Source organism: Emydura macquarii, unplaced genomic scaffold (genome assembly GCF_026122565.2).
Source record: "Emydura macquarii macquarii isolate MOO-44397 ecotype Brisbane River unplaced genomic scaffold, CSIRO-AGI_Emac_v2 contig_3470, whole genome shotgun sequence".
NCBI classification, from domain to species: domain Eukaryota; kingdom Metazoa; phylum Chordata; order Testudines; family Chelidae; genus Emydura; species Emydura macquarii.
The window spans coordinates 4959710-4984335 of record NW_027133607.1 but is presented as its reverse complement, the minus strand read 5'-3'; the positions used below and the strand labels follow the sequence as shown (position 1 = coordinate 4984335).

Genomic DNA, 24626 nt, shown 5'->3' with positions numbered 1-24626 from the left:
TTCCCCTCAGCCAGTGGTATCCCTCAAGCGGCCAACTGCAGCCAGTTTACATCCCTTCTGATCCACTCAGATTGTTCAAAGGATACAGAACTGGGGCTCAGAACCAGGCTCATGATGTTCTGTGCCGTGCATTCACAGGAGCCACTCTACTGTAGCTCCTTTGACACAAAATTGGAGAAAACTGTATAAAAAGTTTCCATGTGCTCTCACTGCTTCAATCAACACTAAATCAAGGAAGTAAGCCCACCTAGTAGATGGAGGATGTTTTCATGGATTAACTCCATTATTTTTCAGCTCAATAACCAATTGCTCAGAATAAGACGACAACAAGAGGTGACTGTAGTAAAGTTTTAGATTTCAGAATTTTCCCCCAGAAACTTTTTATAATATACATAAATGGTAAAAACAATCAATCATTATTTTTACACAGTACTGCCTTGTACATCTCAGAAATTGACATCTCTGAAACAGGAAGAGGATGTAACTTGAGCTCTGGTGCAGCAAGCCTTGATGTTCAGTGGGAGAGGTATACCAGCCGACTGGCAACACGGTGAGATGCACTGTGTTATTCACTTAAGATATTCTCTGTGATGAGACAGACTAGCCTTTGGAATGCCTGGGTACAGCGAAAAGTAAATGGGAAGACAGTCAACGGTCTGGTTCTGTTGATGTAGTAAAGTAAGGTGCTAGAAACATCCAGCATATATAACTTTTCTACCATAGTGTGGCTTTGGAAAGAAGACAGATCCACCTGAATCAGTAACTTAATGTAACTCAGACCACCTTGAGATAAGACCTGGTGTGCAGTTTCAGCATTCAAGTCCCTGTGAAACACTGTGTAGACAGATCAGCCATAAGTGCTTGGCACTCGCTCCTGTCCTGGCCAAAATGATAACTATGATAGCCACGACTACCACAGGACCGTGGTGAATGGTAAAACCTAACAAATAGAGATTTACTTGTAAGCCTTAAAAGTAGCACTCGTGAAATGCCAAACTGACAGCCCTGGAGAATGAAGTCAGTCATTTATTTAACTACAGGTACCGAATGGGCAGTAGACGCGCAAGCTCTACTTGGATGTCTTTACTGGTAACAAGCCATTGTGATTGTGACCTAACAGGATCAGCCTCTATCCTTTGTCACTGAAGTCTTATCTGCTGATGCATACCTTAAGTCTTTCACCCAACAAGATGAACAACCAACATGAAGCTCTTACCCATTCCTGAATCTTTCTTGGTGCCATCTGATATGATATCCACATGATCGCTGTCAACATCATAGCTGAAGAAATCATTCAAATAAGTCTTCGATCTCTGCCCACCAAATACATATAAACAGCGATTTTTCTGGGAAGGAAGAAAAGCAGGTGCTTCACTTTGGAACTGTGCTCAAGAAAACAAATGCTCAGCCAAACAGCTCAGTGAGCATTTGCAGAAACATCAATGAATCATGAAAACAAGCAATAATAGTTCAGGCACATTTTTATTTGGAGAAAGGAGAATTATTTACATCAGTTTGGCTATTTTGGTGTATGGGAAATGTACAAAAAAAGATTAAAATTGCTCTCACTGTATTTTTGGTTCTTGCTCCCAAAGATTTCCCCAGGAAATGCAGTTGGCAAACAGTTTACTCTTAAAAGAAACATTTACTGGGGGAACCTTTTAAACATACCATGCTTACAAATCCACTGACCTCTCAGTGTTTTGGTATGTTTTGATGACCTGGATAAATTATAAAAGATATTTGTTTAAGTAAACTCTATGAAACTAGGAACCCTTACGACCAGAAGGAAACATCACATCACCTAGTCCAACCTCTTTATCACAGGCCATTACATTTTAGCCACATACTGGCCAATTACTTTAGTTAAACTAAAGCATTTCAGTCCCCAAGAGATCGAGTTGTGCCACAGGCAGCGAACACGAAACCAAAGTGCCATCAGTGTCCACGGCCCTACAAGAGCAGGGAATTGATTGGGTAGGATATTCCCAGATCACCTTAGCAGGCAATTCCCCATACTGTAGAGAAAAATGAAAAAACCACCAAAGTCCCTGCCAGTCAGAGCTGAGGAAAATTCCTTCCCAAATTCCAACTATGGAGGTTTGACTCTGAGCATGAGAGCAAGATGCCCTAACCAATCAGTTATGAAAGAGGATTCACTGCACCACTTCATATAACTGGTGGCCCCCCACCACGTGGGATCCTGTCTTTAGCTATGGCCAATCTCTGATGCTACAGACACACACAAAACCCAGAATACATCTGGCCGATTGTTTATCAGGGGGCAAAAATTCCTTCTGGACCGCTGCAGCTGACCAGCTGCAGCCCTGAAGCATGAGATTTGTTTATCATCATTGTCTTAATGTAGAGCCGCAAGTGTGTGGAGGGCAACGTGGACAATCCTGTTCTTCCCAAGGCCTGTGAAGGAAGGTGATGAACAGGGGGATTTCACAGATTCCAAGGCCAGAAGAGACCACCATGATCACCCAAACCAACGCTGGTCTAAAGCATCTGTTTAAAATTAGCTTAGATATATTTGTAAAAGACATCAGTGGTGAGTCCACCAACTCCCTTGGTAAAATGTTCAATATTTAGATTATCTTCACTGCTGAGAAACTGCATCTTATTTCAAGGTTCAATTTATTTAACTTCAATTTCCAGCAACTGGATCTTGTTATGCTCACTGTTTTCCAGACCAGATCCACAGCCAGATCCTAAAAGCCCATAATGTATGTACTATGCATTGGAGTCCTTTTACGAGTTCTGCACACAGAGGGTTAGCAGGACTAGATCACACATATAGTATTAGTTCAGCTATGTACTGATCTGGTAGGATTTTTTCCATATTTAAACTACTACAATCCTATTTGGACAGACAATGAAGTTACAATGCTGTACTTGCAATATAACCATTTTCCATGGTAAACAGTGTCAATGTCAAGCTGAGGATCATGACTTCTCTGCAGAAACCAAAAGAAACTTTGGAACATGAGAGAAAAAAAAATCATCCAAATGCAAGTTTACTCATTAGACACAGAATAGATAGAAATGACTAGTCAAATACACCAGTTTTATGCTGGATTTTTTCCAAGCCTGAACAGTTAAGTCCCTCTGAGTAGGTAGATTGCTTTTGCTCTTTCCAAAATCATTTTTAAGCAGAGAACGATCTAAATTTCAATAAGCTGAGCTTGTGCGACCATGTATGAAAACACAAAACACACAAGTTCAGAGTTACCCATGAGAATATTATCTGGGAATGACTTAGCAATATTTCTCAGTCTTAAGAAGGCAATTATAAAAGTTTCTAGAGTAACCTCTATTAAATGAAGAGAGAGAGGAATTCCTAAGGGATCAAAATACAAACAAATCATTGCAGTTTAAATTTCACATTTTCAGTTGGCAGAATTAGACCATGAAAAATACACCACTAAACTATACATACTGTGAAACTAATCTCAGAGGCCTGGTAATCGCTAAAAACCGCACTTGACTTCAGTCACATAATTCGTATTGTCACCAAAATTCTTAGGCTGTGTCTACACTACAGCCTATGTCATTATAACTTATGTTGCTCAGCTGTGTGACTAAACCACCTTCTCAAATGACACAAGTTACCCCGATATACGTGCTTGTGTGCACAGTGCTCTGCTGGCAGAGGAGCTTCTCCCACCAACACTGTTCTCCCATTGGCATAATAAAACCACCTCCGCGAGTGGCAGAAGCTTCCTCCTGTCAGCATAGTGTCTTCACCAGACATACAGAAGCACCGCCACAGTGCTATACGTGTAGACATGGCATCAGATAAACCTATAGCTGAATAGCTGCTAGGCATTTAAAGACAGATTTTTTAAAATCCTCAGTACCCACAACTGAGGGTAGATGTTTTTTAAAAAGCTCTAATCACATTTAAGCCCCTAAATATTGTACCCAGTTCTAGTGTCCACCATCCAAGAAGGATGTTGATAAATTGTAGAGGCTTCAGAAAAGAGCCATGAGAATGATTAAGGGGATTGAAGAACATGCCTTATAAAGATAAGCTAAAGAAACTGAGCTACTTGAATCTAACAGAGAAGGTTAAGGGCTGACTTGATTGTAGTTTCTAGCACCTACATGGGGAACAAAAATTTTATAATGGACTTTTCAGTCTAGCAGACAAATATATAACAATATCCAATGGCTGAAAGTCAAAGCTAGACAAATTTAGCCTGGAAATAATGCATACATTTTTAATAGTGAGGTAATTCACCACTGGAACAATTTACAAGGGTTGCAGCAGACTCTCCAACACTGATTGGCAATTTTTCAATCATGATTAGAATGTTTTTCTTAAAGATTGCTTTAGTTCAAAACAGGAATTAATTCAGGGAAGTTCTAGGGCCTGTGTTACATAGGAGGTCAGATTAGATGATCACAGTGGTCCCTTCTGGAATTTATGAAGGGACCAAATTTTCAAGAATATTCAGCACCCGGTAGCTCCTCTCAAGAACAGAAGCTGCTGGGTACTGAACACACTTGACAATCAGGCCATTACTTCCTCAGTATATCCATGTGTTTAAGAGTGTATCTGCAAGTCACCACCTGCTTCCATTAGTAATACACAGCACCTATCAGGCCAAAGGATCCCAAAATGCTTTACCAACTTTAGGCAAGGATCACTGAAATGCAGCATTCTCGAAGAGCCAGGGAGGATGGGAAAGAAGGAATGCAATGGCACAGTTTAATGGCACAGAACACCACCACGTACAGTTCAGATGAGGACTATCATTTCATATTAAAATCACAAGGTGAATTTTAAAGTAGACAAAAACACAGGTTAATACCACTGACTGTTACAAATAATGCCAGAGTGTTAATGATTACAAGGGGCTAATATGTTTAACTTCTCACCTAAAAGACTAATCTGAAGAAAGTTTCATGCTTTCAGTGAAGTTGAACAGATATCTCCCCCTTAAATCAGACATTATGAATCAAAATCCAAAGTGAATGCTTACCGAATGGAACAACATGCAGTGTCCTATTCTGGACTGGATGTCCTCTGGTCCAGCATTACATGAATCCTCTCTCAACAGTTTCCATGTCTGACATTGACAGTCAAAAGCAAACAATCCACTAAATTGAGGTTCACTGGCTCTGCTGTCATCTACGCTGCCATTACATGTCAAAATCCTGCCTCCAAACGTATAGATCATGTGTTTTTCTGAATCCATACACATCTGTACGAAGCAAGAGATACATGTTAAACTAGATTTGTTTAATCAAGAATACATTAAGGTTTCATATCAGCCAATAAAAAACCCTTAACTCAACGAGGTATCCAGTAGAACATTGGTGTCCAGCATGAGCTAATATCAGCACATCCTCCTTCCCTAATCTGCAGTATCTGGAGCAGTTTGCAGCTAGCCCCGTGCATGATACAGATGCAGTTCTTGTCCTACTACAAGCCTACTTGTTTGTCTCATCTAGCTGATCTTAAGGTCTCTAGGTGTTGTGGCAATATAGATATTAAGTAATATGTACTGTTATTAAACAATTTCTGAAACCTGAAACAACTATTTTACAGTACCCAAAAAGTGCCTCACACTACAAATAAGACAATGTGGTCCCTGTCCTTAATGATGCAACAAAGGGAATTACAGAAAAGTAGGGAGAGGAAGGGGTTGCAGGGAAGGAAGACAGATGGAACTACTACATTAGGTGGCTCCTCAGCACAGACTAGGTCACAGCTGGGTGGAGCAAAACCAATTTGTGTACATTTCAGAAAAATAAGTGTGCATGCATCGCAGCGGGATGCTAGAGGGAGGGTTTAGATGGGTGGATGTACCCAGGAAGGATATTCCCTACCATAGGGAAAGGCATGGAAAAAATCCACATACATGTTTTCTAGAGAAGCAGACAAACAGGACTTCAAGGCTGGCACTGTCAGCTAACTGAATAATTTTGTCCTTTTCCTACCAGGTGTCATGCATTGATTTTTTCATCCTTCTGTCACTGGCTGGCTTTTGTTCCACTAATGTGTATACCAGAATTATTGATGTCAGTAGGAACATTTATATAACACTGGAAACAGACAACACAAAGTCTAAAATAGGAGTTCAAACTGGTGAGTTTGGGGATTGCCTTGAAAAATGGACACTATTATTATTTCTTGGCCATGTGATATTTAATCCTGGAAGATTTTTTTTTCCTATTAAGTACAACATTGGAAAGCAACCTAACACAAAAGGCAGCAAAAAAGTATCAATTCAATTTTAATTTTAATTCTGCAAGGTACAATATTCTAAAGAAAAGCTGGCAGCCAATTGCATAATGAGTTCCAATGCCTATGAAGTATGTGTACATGTACACGCACACGCACGCACAATTTTTTAAATTAAAGTTAGGCTACATTTTGATCAAAACCCAAGCTCTTTTTCCAACATCTGCATTGTCTCATGCACTGTTGTCCCCAGTAACACCTAACACTAGCTACAATACGTATGTGGTTCCTCAATCCCAGTGACAAACAACTGTTACTGACTGACCAGACATCCCTGTGGAAGACCACCTTTCCCAAATACAACTGCACTGTTTCTTGATTTTTATGGAAGATTACAAGATACTAACAAATAACTTTATGTTCTTGAAAAAAATGTAGGGTAGTTTTATGCTTTAACATTAACATTGCTATTAGGAACACACATTTTAAAAAGATACATTATACCCATTTCTCCCAATAATGTTTTAGTTGTATTACCTGATGCAAACACTTCTCAATTCTAGTAATGGGCTATGGTAACAAATGTTATTTTAAGCCAAGCCTGGAAAGTAAAAGTTATTCTGCTGTAAGTAACGACGCTCAAAGTTTATCTCTGCACCTGACCTGATGATCAAACACCAGCTTGGGACCTCCATCTGCTGCAGTGTCTTCACTTAGCAACATCCATGTGTTCGTGTCAATGTCATAGCGGTAGAAATCACTTTTCAGAGATTTACTGTTCCTCACAGAGGAATCCAAGTAACGGCCCAGTGTGTAGATCTGCCTTCGTTGGATATCGATGCACATCTTGTGACAAGATCTGGCACTAGGACCATTCTATTAAAAAAGGAAGTTAGAAAACATTTTAGTATGAACAATACGTTTACTATCGTCCTAGATATTTGCTCAGTCAGGGTAAGTAAATACCTATCAGTAATTATATATCCTTATAAGAGAATCTGCGTTGGAGAATACATAAAATTCTTTATTTCCAGCCCCAGCGATCCATTTTGCTTTAGAAGGGCATGAAATTATGACCTAATCTTTTCCAACCTGAAATCTTTTCATAATTTTCCTTAGAGCATGGACACATATTATTCATACATTTCCAGAAGAGTAGTCATGTTAGTCTGTATACAGCAAAAACAACGAGAGTTCTGTGGCACTTTAAAGACTAACAAATTTAATTTTTGCAGGCATAAGCTTTCGTGAGACTCCGCTCACTTCGTCATCATTCTACCTCTGCATCTGATGAAGTGAGCCATAAAACGACTCCATACTCCAACCTAAGAGTACACATAAGTGATGTGTGCATGTACAGGGATGTCAGAGCCCCAAGATGCGTCTCAGTATATTTTAGAGACGAATAATGACCACAAAATGGAAGTGTTGCCTCAACCAAGGAGGCTTAATGTTTAGTTTAAAGACTTAGTGTTTTCAAGGACAAGAATCAAATTGTGTAAAAAATATGAATAAATGTATTGCAAGCACAGTTTCCTGCAACCCTACACTGTTGAAATGTTATTAAAAAAAACTGTACTGAAACTCTTGCATTTTGTAAATAGGATACGTTATCATATCACAGGCATGAACACGGTCTTCTGAAGATTATATAGCAGTGATGTTACCAATAAGCAACAAGATTCCTTTTAATAAAAGTGATAGATAGCATTGCGATGATTTGGGGAGTCTACACGATTTATTAATTCTGTGTGAGATTACGGGCATTCTGCAGCTTTACCAAGCTGCAAAGTCCAGTTTGAAATGTGGGGCTAGTCTTCTTTCAAATGGCATCTGAAAAGCAACAGGCTAGGATTATAACCGACTCTTGAGATTTGAAAGCCATTATAATGCTTCTGGGGTAGCTAAGTGGATCCTCCTTGTGCCATCCCTGAAAGCATGAATGAGGCAGCTGTCCATGATGTGTCACATGGTTTGTTCCACACCACACTCACTTTGGTGATTCACTGATTTTCCATTTGTGCAAATTTCCACATCTTCCATACGTTGTCCAAAATGCAGATGAGTACAGTTCATTGCCTATGAGAAAGGCAGAACCCCAGGTCTTTGTTTTGGGATGTCACAAGGGGCCCACAATTTGAGCATTCTTTCCATTGTCCTGTAGCATTGACATGGATACAGAGAAGCTTACTGAATTTGAGTAAGGAGAGTAGCAGTGAATTGAGATCTTGGTGTATCAGCAGGTCTGGAGAGACCTGGATCTTCTTGTACTTATGGACCAGAGCAGCCTCTCACCTGATGTTGGCTGGCACAATGCCCACCAAAACTGGGAGAGAGAGAGTATTGGCGTTGATTTGAGAGAGCCAATAACAATCCTGACCACGGCACTGATTTCAACATCAACAAGATTGGTGTGGGAGCTGTTGCACGAAACTGGCATAATACTACACATGGGCAAGAGCAGGGCATGTACTGATGTTTGAGGCATGCATGAATCACATCCCCAGGATGTGCCAGAGAGCTTATGGATGTTAAGCTTTGCCTATCTTCTTTTTGGTGTTGTCAAGGCGTTGGCAGTAGCTCAGCGTCCAATCAAGGATAAATCCATGGTACCGTGGATTGTGGTCACGCAAAAGAGGCAGATCAATGAATGCTACTTCTGTTTTTAATTTTCACTGGTAGCCGGATCCTATGTAGCTAATTGAGGCCAGCACCTGGTCACAGCAGTTATGACCATTCTAAATCAGCAGCACTTTGGCCCCCTTGTTATTCACGTGGAAGGCAGATATGGATGGTAGCTACTTTCTGGACATCAAAATGGCTATGATCTTGGCTATCTTCCACTCTTTTGGTATTACAGCAGAAGAACAGATATTGCCTTTGGACCAAGGTTCTTCAGGAATTTTGGATATATATTGGATATGTTCTGTCCATTCCTACCACTTTCCCAAACATTGTTGGAGAGACCCTTATCCACTTCATCTACTGTGTATGGGGTGAAGACAAATGGCATTTATGTAGTGCCCAATAAAGTTGTTTGTGGACTTGCCGCCTGATGTTTTTATCCATTGGCACACAGGAATTGTAAGAAGATGGCATCTGCACTTACCTGAAGTGGTTTGAGGAGGCGGCGCTTCCAAGCTTTGTGGTTTGGCCTTGCGAAGTCAAGCATCATCTTTGTTTCACACCACCTTCTCCTTGCCGAGTTCAAAGACTCAAGCAGTGCATTGGGCGTCAGGGTTTTTGTTGGCTTGATATTACCGGAAGAGTGTCTCACTCTTCAGAAAAGCATTCATTCCTTTCCTGGACAGAAGCCCCTTGCAATGCTTGATTTGGCAGCTGATATTAGTGGACCTACAAAGCGGTGTTAATGAGCCTGATATGGTGGGTTCCAATTTACTGAGCCCTCCACGATTGCCACATAGCAGGACAAGTCAGCAGACTGTAGATACCAGCATGGTTTCAGGAGGGATCAAATAAATAGAACTTGCAGGCCTATGCAAATCATGACTAGGTGGTGTTGGCTGTTGGAAAAGTCATTGAGAACTGACCTTGTGCATGGTATTGGATGGCTGCTGATGTCACACAAAACAAAGGTCAGGATTGTAGCACTTTTGCCACTGGGCCAACCTGAACATGCGACAGTCTTTGGCATCATAGAGTAGTTGCTGGTCTTTGCTGAAAATGTGGGGCTAGTTGTCTTCCGTTGTCCTTTCAATGAAAGCCCAAGGTGAGCTAGTGAAAGGCATTGTACTGAGTATATTCATTGCTTTCCAAATGATCTGTACTCTAATTCCTGTGCTGTTAAAGAGAAAGCATGCACTAGACTTGTGTGAAGTCTGTATATTGAGCATTTAGCCCTACCACGTGACCCCTTGAAGAGGGAAAACCAAAAGGGTCAGACCTTTGGGGAGAGTTCTGGGCGAGGGCATGTGCAAGCTACAGAAGAGACTGAAGTATCAGTACTGAGCCAAGAGTCTAGGCACCTGAACAGTGGGTTCCAGCTCTCAGGAGTGGGTGCTAGATAGAAGATCTGTGTGCCCAGACCATGCGTAGGGACCCCAAGACTGGGGCAGGGGCTGGGCTCAGTTCAAAATCCAGAGGCTTAAAACACGCAGGGACCGACCACTGGTTTTTTTTGTAGCTGTCTAGAAAGTTGTGAGGGGCAATTCAACTGGGACCAGTGAAAAGCCTTAAGAAAATTTCAGCAGTACATCTGACATGCAGAAAGGTTCATTACTTTCACGTCCCTTCTCTGGCCATATTTCATAATCCTCTCTCCTCACCACATTTTTTGCACTTCTCCGTTCTCATCTTGAAGGGGAGGGAGGGAAAGAAATGCACTACAGCTTGATTCTAGTAGAAACACATTGACAGCAGTAGCTTCCAGAAGGATGGCATTTATATAGAAGGGGCAATTTTTCCAATTATACAATACTGAGTTTTTATACTTGACAGAGGTGCCATCAGTCTCTTATGGGTAGGTCATCCCTGTAACATGAAAGTGTAAGCCCTTATCTGGAGCACATTTATGCAGCTGTGACACTTATGGATGTTATTTGGCAAGAGAATAGTAGAAAATTATTTGCTTTGTCAAAGAGGCCATTTAGATGGCATGTTAAGATCAATGTCTGTATTTCAAGTAGATGTTTTATGGATCCTCCATTTGTTATGTCATTGCCCTTACAAGCGAAGTTCTTTTCATATTGAACCTGATGATTTGAGTGCCATTTCTGTTTTCACATTAAAGGCTTTTGATGTAAAGGCTAAGTGTACTTCAAAAATTCATGCAGTAATTTAAACAAGCATCAATGTCATCAAAAGATTGCATGGATTGATAGTTCAGACAACCAATAATGTTAGATAGATGGATCTTGACACATAGGGGGAGAGTACCTGACCCCAAAACTTTACAATGTAAAGGGACATGACACGGAAAGTATTTATTCTCATTTTACAGATGAAGAACTGAGGGCACCATGAGAGTACATGGTTTGCCCATTGTCACAAAATCTGTGACAGAGCCAAGAACTGAACTCAGATTTTCTCATTTTGAGTTTAGTGTTGTGTCCATAAAACCATCCTTCCTCTCAAGGGATAATATTTCTCTGAAAAGTAGAAATAGTTGTTAAACCCTTGATACCTTAAAGTATCAAATTCTTGGCACTGGTACCAAGGATAAAGGAGTTTATTTACTTCTGAGCAGCACATAACACCAGAACATTGCAAACCTTAAAAAGAGAGATTCTTATAATAAGATAAAAATGAACAGCAGTAATATATTTCATTCTGATCATCTAAAATGTAATACTAAGATAAAGGCGCAGTGATCCTTCCAGTCTCATAATACAGAATTTTTGTTTAAGTACTAATGAAATGTGCTGAATTAAAAAGGGGAAATAGGTCTCCAGAAGCTGTTATGTATTCAGATAACAGGCACAACAAGGGCAGTAACAATGCAAGCTTCCCCAGACTGGTCCCTAGGAATATTTCATCTTTGACTTGAAGGGTACACCTCTAGCAAAAGGAAGTTAATTTTCCATAGCTTGTTCCACCTTTTCTAGTACAAGCCCTTGCCCACCAGAAAAGTGCTTAATAGTTTATTCAAAAACTCAAATAGTGCATGCATGAAACCACAGCTGAAAAAAGGCGCAAGGAACCCACTAGAAGCTTCCAATCAGTAAGTCTGCCAGTTTTTGTAGCAATGCAAAAAGCTCCTGTATAATGGCTTTAAACAATGGTGTCGTTTATTTTGAAATCGAAACCAGAGTGGAAAGGTCTAAACCTGCACTTGCTTGAGGGTTACTATATTTGTCTACACATGTCCTTGTAATATGAACACACTTCAGAGGGGACACAAGGTCCATTTATGAAGAAAGATATGTATAGACACTATGGACAAAAGAAAATGAATAAGACACTTGCAGTAACATGTGATTAAATGAATAAAGAGCCTGTGGGCAGTTGAGAATGTTCACCCAAAGAAGTCTACTTCACATAGCTACAATGGCAGGCCTGTTGTCCAGACAAACAAAGAGCACAATGAAACAGCTTGTTATGGAGAGAGTGACCTGACTGAATTCAAACTGGGAATGAGTTTGTTGATTCCGGAAGTGTTTAAAAATCTTGACTCCTTATTTATTGAGCAACCAGGGAGGAAAAGACATTGTAGTAGCTATGACTGTCCTTTTTAACTAGTAATGGAAGAGATCAAATATGGTGAAAGGGTCACGGAACAAATTTTTTCCAGAGCCTTGACTGGCCCAAATTTCGTGACTCAATGTCACAAGATAGCTAGACCCCACAGATTATGCCCTCACTTGAATCCGGGCAGAATCACTAAAACTGCAAACTGATTTATTAAACGGTTTAAGTACTCTCACTGCACAGACCAGCTTTGTATGGTGCACATCCATTGACGAAGAGGAAAACTGTATACATGACTTCCCCATCTATGAATGGGAGAAGAGAAAACTTACTATCAAAAACATACATAGCATTCTCTTTGGAAACAGATTTGCCTGTGGAAGACAGCAAGTAAGGCAAATCTTGATTAGTTTCTATTCATCACAGCCTCCCACTCAAAACAGAGTTGTCAAATAAAAAAGGCATCTCTATTGTAAGGAGGCAATGTGCTCTGGAGGGCAGAGCATGGGACTAAGACCTTTGATCCTGGCTTTGCCACTGGCATGATCTGTGGTCTTGAAAAAAATTTAAGTATCACTGATAGGTAAACAAACAAGGGTGTTTATGGCTACCTCCTATTTAACTATTTCTTTGGCTAGCCAAAGTGCTAGCCAATTAGTAGTAAAGGGCACTTTTTACATTGAACATTTCTTCTAAATACTTAGATTTATAAGGGTCTCTTTTAAAAAAGTTGTTTGCATATGTGAATTACAAGCTTTGTTAGTGGTAGTTTCAAAACATGTTAGCTAGTTTAGTAGAGACATAATTATGAAATAGTCATCTCACTTTTGACCACTTGCCACAGACAGTAACATTTAGTGACTTTCAGCCTACAAACAGATTAACAACAAATGTTAGCTTTGGCAACCTTTTCAATTTCTCTTCTGAGACTTCTGGTGTGCAAGCTAAGACAAAGACAAGACATCCAAGTAAACTCTGATTCGGATAAACACCTGTTCAGTAGATGTTGTAGCAGTCTTGGTCTCAGGATATGATAGAGACAAGGTGAGCGAGGTAACATCTTTTATTGAACCAACTTCTGCTGGTGAAAGAGACAAGCTTTTGAACTCCACAGAGCTCTTCTTCAGGTCTGGGAAAGGCAATCAGAGTGAATTCTGGAGTTCAAAAGCTTGCCTCTTTCATCAACAGAAGTTGGTCCAATAAAAGATGTTAAGTCACCCAACTTGTCTGTCTCATACTCAGTATACAGGCAACTTCTGATTACTATGGCTAATCCCTTTCCTCTAAAATCAGAGGAACGGGGGATTCAGAAGAGGAGGAACAGCATGGTTCCCCCCAAAACTAACTTCACTGATTTTAGAAAGGACTGACCTTTGCCTTCACTAGAGCCAAGAATCTCAGTTTTCCCCTAAACAAGACCTTTGTCTTACTAGACAACTTAACTCTAATGTACCTTCAAACAATCAGATTCCAAAAATGATGTTAAAGTTTTTTATTCCATTACAAAAAACCCAGCAAGAGTGGTCTTCTTGCTCTATTAACAAATTGAGACCTCTTCTTTCTGGACCAATTCATGTCAGAAGAAAGGTTTACTATCCTATGATACTCTGGTTTGACATTTATCCTTTTCAGATATTTGCGCTAACGTAAAAGTTATTTTGTGGTATAATCTCTACATCAGGATCTCTTTCCGGAGACGCCCTATTCACATAAGAGCTCCCACTGAACTTTTGCATCTATATCAGAAGTCTCAAAAGGCTAAATTAACATTAGATATTTTGCCAGTAAATTAGCAAAGCTCAAACTTCAAAACAGACACTACATAAATAACTGAAAATTTAAGATCTTCAAGGCAGGGCTACATCTTCTTAAGTGTCTGTATAATGCTTAGGACTCAGAACACTACTGTCATATCTGACAAGGTATTAAATATGGTGGAATGTTCTCAGAGATTATGTAAAATGACATGTTAATCTTGAGAACCTGATTTGTTGTTGGGCAGTTTTAGACATGCTATTTCAGCATGTCATGAAATGTGTAAGCCTAAATAAACAGGTACAAAGATTACAAGAGAGCCTTTTTATTTTGGGATTAATTGTTTTCTAACCTTCCATAAATCACCCTTTTTCCTCTCAAGAACTTCATAACATTGCCTCAAAAGGAACTCCAAACATGGGCCCATAGGGTCCCATGTCTAGTGTCTGACTCCACTGGGCTCAAAAAAGACAAACCTTGTTCTTTCTGATTTGTGCATCACCACCAGAAACCCAAACCCAATTCAGATATATTATAGGTGAAATTAGGTACAACAGAGATAGACCTATGTATTCCTCAGAATAAATATTCTGCAACTTGAATTTGATCAACAGGTCCGCAGATTATGTATGAAGCAGAAGAAAGTCAGCTCTCCATCTTCCATATCTGTACTGGCTCTGTACTACTTCTGCATTTTTTCTAAGTAAAGCAAGGGGATAGTCTACTATGACTAGATTTTGAAAACGAAAGTAAAATCTCCACACTTCTCTGACCATACCTGCACTTGAAAGGATTAAATATCCTCCAAGACTGGCAAAGGAACAATGCTCTTAAGGGATATGGAAGGCAGTGCCATCAATAGTACAATTTTATTAGAACAGTTGCTCTCTCCCCTCCTGCTGAAGATTTGTGCACCAGCATTTTGTACTGCTATCTGGCAGAGATACCAGATTCTCACACTAGTGAAGGCCAAGAATATCACAGGCTGAATGAGTCTCTGAGTTAGACAGTGAAAAAATTACAACACTTCTCTTAGTACAAGGTGCAAGTTAAACCAATAGGATTTTACAAGAAAATATTGCCACACACCTGCTTATTAGCATGGAAAGTTACACAGGAATATCAGATTTGACATGGAGCAGAAGAAGAGTGGTTTACTAGTTAGGGCAATAGCCTGGGTCTCAGAAGGCCTGGCTTCAGTTCCCTGCTCTGCCATAGACTCCCTCTGCGACCTGGGACAACTCACGGTCTGTGTCCCAGTCTCCCACCCATAATATGGGGCTAATAGTACTTCTCTCACAGGGATTTTGGGAGGATAAATACTAGTGCTGTCAATCAATCGCAATTAATGCATATGATTAAAAAATAGTCACAATCGCATCGTAAAAAAGAAATAGTATTTTTCAATTCACCTCATACAAGTTCATTTAATCCTACTTCTTGTTCAGCTTGTTCAGCAACAAACAGGTTTGTTTACATTTATGGGAGATAATGCTTCCTGTTTATTATTTCCAATGTCACCTAAAAGGGAGTGTAAAACAGGTGTTCGCATGGCACTGTTGTATCCAGTGTTGTAAGGTATTTACTTGCCAGATATGCTGAACATTCATATGCCCCATCATGCTTCAACTTGTAGGCGCTGAAGTTTTACATGTAAAAAAAATAATTCTACATTTGTAAGTTACACTTTCACGATGAGAGACTGCACTGCAGTACTTGTATGAGGTGAACTAAAACGCTAGTTTGTGTTTATCTGTTACAGTGCAAGTATGTGATAAAAAATATAGAGTGAGCACTGTACATTTTGTATTTTGTGATGTAAACAAAATCAATATATTTGAAAATGTAGAAAAACATCTAAAATATTTATAAAGCATTTAAATTGGTATTCTATTGTTTAATAGTGCGATTAAAACTGTGATTAAGTGCAACTATTTTTTTAATCTCACAATTAATTGCGATTATTTTTTTAATCGTTTGACACGCCTCGTAAATGCATGAAAAACTAAGGCAACCAGATACTGTGGTAACTGGGGCTATGTAAGTACTTAAGATATACAGGGCCTTCAAATTCATTCTGTCTCCAACAGTGACCATACCAGAGACTGAGAAATACCAAAAAATCACCAACAATACCCAACTGTGCAATGCCATGCTGATTCATAGTATATTTTATGAAAAGTACACTCAGAATATGCTATACAACATTATAAAATACAGAGAAAACATCTATTTCATTTAACTTGCAAATACAGAAAGTAATTTATGAAATATTTTCAAAAGTTCAGATATTTTTGCTCTGGAGCACCAAAGTACACAAAGTGCTCTTGAATGTAATTTGCTTCCTATACGAAAAAGAAAAGATTTTTAACAACTCCTCGGGGTTAGGGTTTGCTCAAGTGATTATCTACGTCAGTCACTATGCACCATTGTAGCAACACATAGCCCTGGCTTACTCCAATTGAGCACAAAAAAAATGTTTGCACTTTGCATTTAAAAAAAATAAAATGTTCACACTAAAATACACTCATTGTAACAAGGCAGGAGAAAACCAATTCTCCTTCCCCTGAAGAAAAGGCAGCTTGGGGAAGCTCAGCTGTTTTTGGATGTCAACCTTTTGTTAACAAAGAGTTCTAGTAGATGAAAATCTGTTGTATGCAGATTGAACCAGATGAGAAACTTCAGTAGCAAGCCTGGAAACTGTTTAAAAATCAGTGAAGAAAACAAAGAACAGCTGACCATTTCTCCCTGTTAGGTGCTTTAAAAGACTGAATGGAATGTGAACACTGTCTCCAGTAAAACGTTCAGAAATAAGCATCATGAGATAAACACTCTTGTCCTAAAGCGAACTAGGATGAGGACATTTAAAACAAAGTATCAACTCTGCCAGTATTTCCAAGAGCAGGCTGCCATTCAACAAATACCCCTCCTGCCTGCATTCAACTGCAGAAATTTATAGCTCTCATTTCCCTTAATAGGTCACATTTCACAAATATACACAAGTATAATTTTTTTTTCCTGGGGAGTGGAACGGATAAACCACCCACAAGTGAAATCCTCAGAAAAGAGAGGAATGTGCATATTATTCCTGATGATGTTACCTTCAACCAAATTTATCCTGCCTTTTAAAAGTTCATATTTGTTAGTGCTTAACATGCTGTAATAAATAAAAACTTAGGACACAGGCCTCTGTGAATTTTTGTTTATTGCCCGTGACCTGTCCATGACTTTTACTAAAATACCCATGACAATCTTAGCTTCACCAAAGACTGAACAATTGGCACTCAACAACCTGAAGCTCTCATCAGGCGAGCACGTGAACTCAGCATGGCTTTGCAGGACGACACTGGACCAAGCAGCGACTGACCGGATGCCGTGATCAGACCTGGCCTCAGAGAGACAGCAGGTCTCACCTGAGACTGACAGCGAGCATACGGATTCCCCAGTAGCTTGGCTTGGTTGAGCCCTAGCGTTGGCCAATCTGAATGCTGTCTTAACCTTTGCTTTTCTATGCTAACCTAAGGACTTCCCTATGCCACAGTCCAGTTGACTAAATTCTACTCAGTTTTGAAAGGGCTACATGGAATTGTTGCAGATACTTGCTGAAGTGCACTGATCCTTGAAAGGGATTAAAGTCTCCGAACAGGAGTGCTGGAGCCCTGAGGTTTAATCTCTGAGGCGTTGAGGCCCTGCAGCCTTACTCAGGCTATGGTTACACTGACAGCAGCAAAGTCGCCATCATCAGATCGACTTCTCTGGATCGACTGAGCGGTCAGCGAAGACCTGGCTCAGTCGATCCAGAAACTGATTAAGACCACCTTCTCAAGTGGCGTAGCTCTGTGTCGACGGGAATGCAGTTCTCGTCAGTGCAGTGAAGACGGCGTGCAGAACAGAAGGAGACAAGTCGATGGGAGTTATGCAAGTTTTTTGCGTAGCTTGCGTAACTCCGGTCGACTGCCGCCGAATCTCGGAGGCAAGTGTAGACAAGCCCTTAGTGTAAGACTGATACCTTAGAGGAATGGCACACTAAGACTATGCTTACACTACAAGCGAGGGGTGATTCCCCTGCTCCCAAACATGTACTTGTGCTAGTAAGACAAGAATTTAGCCAAAGGTTTGTTTTGAACTTGGAAATTACCCTCATTACAGCCACAAATATGAACATAAGCAAGTGAACATGTGACATCCTTTACTGTAACAGTTCAATACCTATAATTTCAACCCCAAGATGCTCTTGCCCACCTGTGCTTTTAAAAAAACTATTGCAACTACTGTAAGCTTTAGAGGTACATTAAGCTACAATCTTGAGGAATAAAAAACCTGTGAAGTGGTATGTAAACAAGAAGTCTGGCTAAAATTAGAGACAACCTTAAATGTCACAAAATACTCCTTTGGAAAGAATGCTTCAGTGCCATTTTGACAAACCATTTGGGGATTTTTTTTTAGATTCAGGTATCAAAAAAACAAGTAAAATGTTCTCAGATAATTGTCCACTGACGCATCTAATCACAAGTGAGGGGAAAGAATAAAGAAATATTTTTCATTCAGGCAGCAAATGCAGTACTTTGGCTCTAGCTGATCTACTTACAAGTACTCTTATATGCAAATAAATAGATTTAGTCACAGTTAAAGTCCTTTCTGGGCATCCGACTCAGACATGCAGGAACAGGATTAAAGTCAGAGGCAGCTTTTAGCATGCAGTTATGATTTGTTTAGCGGCTCTATCTGATTTAAAATGAAAATCTAAAGAAGAACAGAGGAAAGTGGTTAGCATGATACAAGAGATCCTCCTATTAGGCTTTATTGTGTGTACGTAAGTTTCTTTTGAGTATTCAAAGCAGAAATGACAATGATTGATAGTCTCAGTTACATTCTAATATAAATGACATCAATGCTCAGAGTAGACGAAAGACAAACATCTTACCAGGACCAATTTATTCCATCGCTCTGGAGGCAGTGAAGGATTGATCCACTACAGCTGAGCAAATACTTGTGTTTTACAAGAATATTAACTAGAACTACAATTAAAAGAAATGTTCAGAGCAACATCCGGCTAACAATCCACAGTAACTCTGAAATGAAGACCTTAATCTATAATCCAAGAAGGATGTTGATAAATTAGAGAGGATTCAGAGAAGAGCCACAAGAATGATTAAAAGATTGGAAACTTGCCTTATAGTGATAGACTTAAGGAGCTCAATTTATTTAACTTAACAAAAAGAAGGTTAAGGAGAGATTTGCTTACAATCTATAAGTATCCACAAAGGGAACAAATATTTTAAAATGGGCTCTTCAATCCAACAGGCAAAGATATAACACTACCAAATGGCTGGAAGTTGAAACTAGACAAATTCAGAAAGGAAATAAGATGCAAGGTTTTTCTAATGAGAGAAATTAACCATCGAAACAACTTACCAAGAATCATGGTGGATTCTCCATCATTGGGAATTTTTCACTGAAGACTGGATGTTTTTCTAAAGAGATATGCTCCACAAATTATTTTGGGAAAGATCTACAGGACTGTGTTACACAGGAGGTCAGACTAGACCATCACACTGATCCCTTTTAGCCTTGGAACCCATATTTTTGAATATTTGCAACAAAATGCTTACAAATTACCTCCAAACCAAGTATTATCACTAGCTGAAATGAGAACTGCCACCTGTTCAAAAAATCACAACCTTTGAACAAAAATTATGAAATGTTTAATTATCTGCTACAAGCAAATTGCCCAACTCCAGTTCCAATAACACTGTCCAATACTTTGCCTTACTAATTCCATAGCAGTTAGACCATTTGGCCACAACGGCAGTGTGGTTATGGGGAGGCGAAATACATGACTATAGAAATGAGAGATTTTTTTTGTTTACAGAGAGATAGCATTGTCGAAACAGTGGTGGTGGAGGGGGCACTAGGAAGGGTGTGGGTTTTTGTTTAAGATGTCTTTTCCAACCAGCTTTGAGGGTCACTACTCAGTCAACCACCTGCATGCATTTGGTAGCCACTGCCAAATGTCAGAGGGTGGGACAAAATTGCCACACAGTGGGAACATGGAAGCCTGGGGGAGGATGGTATGGTTGCAGGGACTTTAAAAATTCTCACTTTCTGTTGTAACTAGCAGGGAGAGAAGGTAATAAAATCTGTAAAGAGACGATAAACTAGGAACAAGAAATTTAATTTCTGGTCCTTTGATTTCACATAAGAAGTTGTCAAGAGAAGGATCCTGGTCTTCGGTTCATGATTAATGCTTGGATGCTGGGAAAAACCAACTAACCAACCCACCCACCCATTTAATAAAAGATGAGAACTCCTTGACTTTTTATACACCACCAGAACTTGGCTAGATCTGCTACTGGGACAGTTTTAGCACAGCTTTCATCAGCTGGGTAATAGTACATCATAAACCAAGGGTGGGGGGATGTGTTGAAAGAAGGTGTGACCATGTTGACTGCAGCCAGCCTGAAAAGTAGGAAGTCATCTTCTCCAAAACTGGATCTGATACACTGTTTCAACCTACATGAGTCTCCTAGGATGAGATTAACATTGGGATGGCCTCAGCATACCACTCTAACCATGACACTACCAAGTCACTTCATGAGTCAATTAAATTCCGCACTACAAGGGCAACAGAATGTACAGACATTTTTCTCAGCAATTTCAATCCGCACGTAGATGAAGAATCTTCTGAGGCAGCTCACCTGGTCACCATGAGGCTATCCCAGGTAGGTAACTGGCTCAACTCATACAGCTGGTCACATTCTGGATCCGGTTTTTGGACTTGGATTGAGGTTAGACAACTTAACCCTAAACTTGCGTCATGGACCAACCATTATTTCCGGGGCTTCAAGGCTGGGGCTCACCTCTCCTGTCGGGGTACAAAGCGTGTACTGATGGTCTGCACTTGAAGATGAATGGATCACTCCACAGTCAACCTGTGGAACTCCTTGCCAGAGGATGTTCTGAATGCTAGGACTTTAACAGGATTCAAAAAAGGACTAAATAGATTCATGGAAGATACAGCCATTGATGGACCCTAGCCAGGATTGGCAGGGATACAAAATCGTGCTCTAAAGTGTCCCTAGCTTCTGTTTGCCAGAAGCTGGGAATAGGCGACAGGGGATGGATGGATCACTTGATGATTACCTGTTTTGTTCATTCCCTCTAAAACACCTGGCTTTGGCCACTGTCAGAAGAGAGGATACTAGGCTAGATGGACCATTGGTCTGACCCAGTATGGCTGTTCTTATGATCCAGAAAGACTCCAGAAAGCTGAAGGAGAATCACGTCCCACAAACAGAACGCTCCCTCGATGGGTTGGTAGGATACATATAATACTCTTTTGTCCTTCACTATCGATGGGGTGCCCCTCTTGGCCAGCTTCACTTTCGCAGGTCATCCTATTTACACATGATCTGCAACAAATGAAGACAGCTGGAGCACTGAAAGTGGAAGTCTTTGCCAAGATTGCAGCATAAAGACTTAATAAACTCTGACGATGTGGCTGTGTAGGAAGAAAACATCTTTTCCTCCACCATAGCATCTGCAAAATCTGAGGTAGCAGATTTGTTTCAGGTAATAATCTGGTAAATCCAGTAGCTGGTCTGAGCCCCTTCCATAGAGAGGAAGTTGTTCTCTTTTTTCCTTTGGTGGACAAGATTCATCATATTAGGGATTGGCTGCTTGCTTCTGTGATAGCAGAGGAACTTCTTGAGGGAATAAAGGCCTTCTCCATCACAGTTTCAACCAGTGATGCTTCCTGAGACACTATAGGTGTTGGGAGAATTTCATGCCACAACCTGTACTTTGGATCCATATCCTTCCTTGCAGTGAAGGCCAATGGGGAACGAAGTACTGGCCTTTACTTGTGGAGATTATCAATGCCTCTCAGACAGAGGGCAGGCGACTGTCTGAAGCTTTGAAGGAAGCAATAGAATCATAGAATCATAGAATATTAGAGTTGGAAGGGACCTCAGGAGGTCATCTAGTCCAACCCCCTGCTCAAAGCAGGACTAACCTCTGCTATATCATCCCAAACAGGGCTTTGTCAAGCCGCAGCTTAAAAACCTCTAAGGATGGAGATTCCACCACCTCCCTAGGTAACCCATTCCAGTGCTTCACCACCCTCCTAGTAAAAAACTTTTTCCTAATGTCCAACCTAGACCTCCCTCCCTGCAACTTGAGACCGTTGCTCCTTGTTCTGTCATCTGCCACCACCAAGAACAGCCTAGCCCCATCCTCCCTAGAACCCCCTTTCAGGTAGTTAAAGGCCGCTATCAAATCCCCCTCACTCTTCTCTTTTGCAGACTAAACAAGCCCAGTTCCCTCAGCCTCTCCTCATAAGTCCTGTGCTCCAGCCCCCTAATCATTTTTGTTGCCCTCCGCTGGACTCTCTCCAACTTGTCCACATCCTTTTTGTATTGGGGGGCCCAAAACTGGACACAATATTCTAAATGCGGCCTCACCAATGCCGAATAGAGGGGAATAATCACTTCCCGTGACCTGCTAGCAATGCCCCTCCTAATGCAGCCCAATATGCCATTGGCCTTCTTGACAACCAGGGCACACTGCTGACTCATATCCAGCTTTTTATCCACTGTTACCCCCAGGTCCTTTTCTGCAGAGCTGCTGCCCAGCTCGTCGGTCCCCAGTCTATAGCTGTGCATGGGATTCTTTCTTCCTAAGTGGAGGACTCTGCACTTTTCTTTGTTGAACCTCATTAGATTTCTTTTGGCCCAATCCTCCAGTTTGTTTAGGTCACTCTGTATCCTATCCCTACCTTGCAGGGTATCTACCACTCCCCCCAGCTTAGTGTCGTCCGCAAACTTGCTGAGGGTGCAATCTACCCCATCCTCCAGATCATTAATAAAGATGTTGAACAAAACCGGCCCCAGGACCGACCCCTGGGGAACTCCGCTTGTGACCGGTTGCCAGCTAGACATGGAGCCATTGATCACTACTCGTTGAGCCCTATGCTCTAGCCAGTTCACTATCCATTTTATAGTCCATTCATCCAACCCATACTTCTTTAACTTGCTGATAAGAATACTGTGAGAAACCGTATCAAAAGCTTTGCTAAAGTCAAGGTATATCACATCCACCGCCTTCCCTACATCCACAGAGCCAGTCACCTCATCATAGAAAGCAATCAGGTTGGTCAGGCATGACTTTCCCTTGGTGAATCCGTGTTGACTGTTCCTGATCACCTTCCTCTCTTCCAAGTGCCTTAAAATGGATTCCTTAAGGACCTGCTCCATGATCTTTCCAGGGATTGAGGTGAGGCTGACCGGTCTGTAGTTCCCTGGATCCTCTTTCCTCCCTTTTTTGAAGATGGGCACTATATTTGCTTTTTTCCAGTCCTCAGGGACCTCCCCCTGTTGCCACGAGCTTTCAAAGATAATAGCCAATGGCTCTGAAATCACCTCAGCCAACTCCCTCAGCACCCTCGGGTGCATTGCATCCGGCCCCATGGACTTGTGAATGTCCAATCCTTCTAAATAGCCTTGAACCTGTTCCTTCAGCACTGCGGGATGTTTGCCTCCTTCCCATTCTGTGCCACCCAGTACAGCAGTCTGGGAGCTGATCTTGTCTGTGAAGACAGAGGCAAAAAAGGCATTGAGTACCTCAGCCTTCTCCACATCCTCCGTCACTAGGTCGCCTCCCTCTTTCTTTAAGGGGCCTACACTTTCCCGAATCTTCCTCTTGTTGGCAACATGCCTGTAGAAACCCTTTTTGTTCCCCTTCACGTCCCTTGCTAGCTGCAACTCCAATTGCGCTTTGGCCTTCCTCATTTCATTCCTGCACGTTCGAGCAGTGTTTATATAATCCTCCCTAGTCATCTGACCAAGCTTCCACTTCTTGTAAGCTTCTTTTTGCGTTTAAGTTCACCAAGGACATCTTTGTTAAGCCAAGCTGGACGCCTACCATATTTGCTATTCTTTCTGCACATCGGGATGGTTTGCTCTTGTGCCCTCAATAAGGTCTCCTTAAAATACAGCCAGCTCTCTTGGGTTCCTTTCCCCCTCATATTAGCCTCCCAGGGAATCCTGCCCATCAGTTCCCTGAGGGAATAAAGAGGTCTTTCTTCAAGAAGTCATTGCTTGAAACAGACGTCCTCACTAATTATCGACCAGTACCACAGCTTCCTTTCTGAGTAAAACTGTGGAGAAGCTTGTGAAATAAAACTCTCAGTATTTAGATGCATTTGATCTCCTTGACCCTTTCAATCTGATCATAGACCCAGCTAATGACACAGAGACGACACTGGCCAACGATCTCCAAGCAATGGACAAAGACCTCCAATGTTAATAGATCTATCAACGGTTTTCATTACCACTGATCAGGAGGTGGCACTAATTCATCTGAGGACCCCAGTGGCAGGGGCGGGGCTGACGTTCAGTGACAATTATTTTCTCAAGGAGAGCTCAATGTGTAGTTGTGGGCAATTGCTCTTCCAACCGAAGAGCTCTCAAGTGTGGGGTGGTGCAGGGTCCCATTCTGTCACCTCTCCTGTTCAATGTGTATATGGGAC

The 24626-nt window shown here is 41.0% G+C and overlaps 1 protein-coding gene across 2 annotated transcripts in view; it reads right to left on the bottom strand.

Moving 5' to 3' along the window:
* Positions 1 to 24626, bottom strand: part of MKLN1 (muskelin 1) — a 158847-nt gene that overhangs the window by 33566 nt on the left and 100655 nt on the right. For both annotated transcript variants that reach the window (XM_067534992.1, XM_067534993.1), the window contains 3 exons: positions 6860 to 7072; positions 4992 to 5213; positions 1217 to 1346 (listed from right to left, as the gene is read on the bottom strand). In XM_067534992.1, coding sequence (XP_067391093.1) covers positions 1217 to 1346; positions 4992 to 5213; positions 6860 to 7072 — 565 coding nt within the window. The remainder of the gene's footprint in view (positions 1 to 1216; positions 1347 to 4991; positions 5214 to 6859; positions 7073 to 24626) is intronic.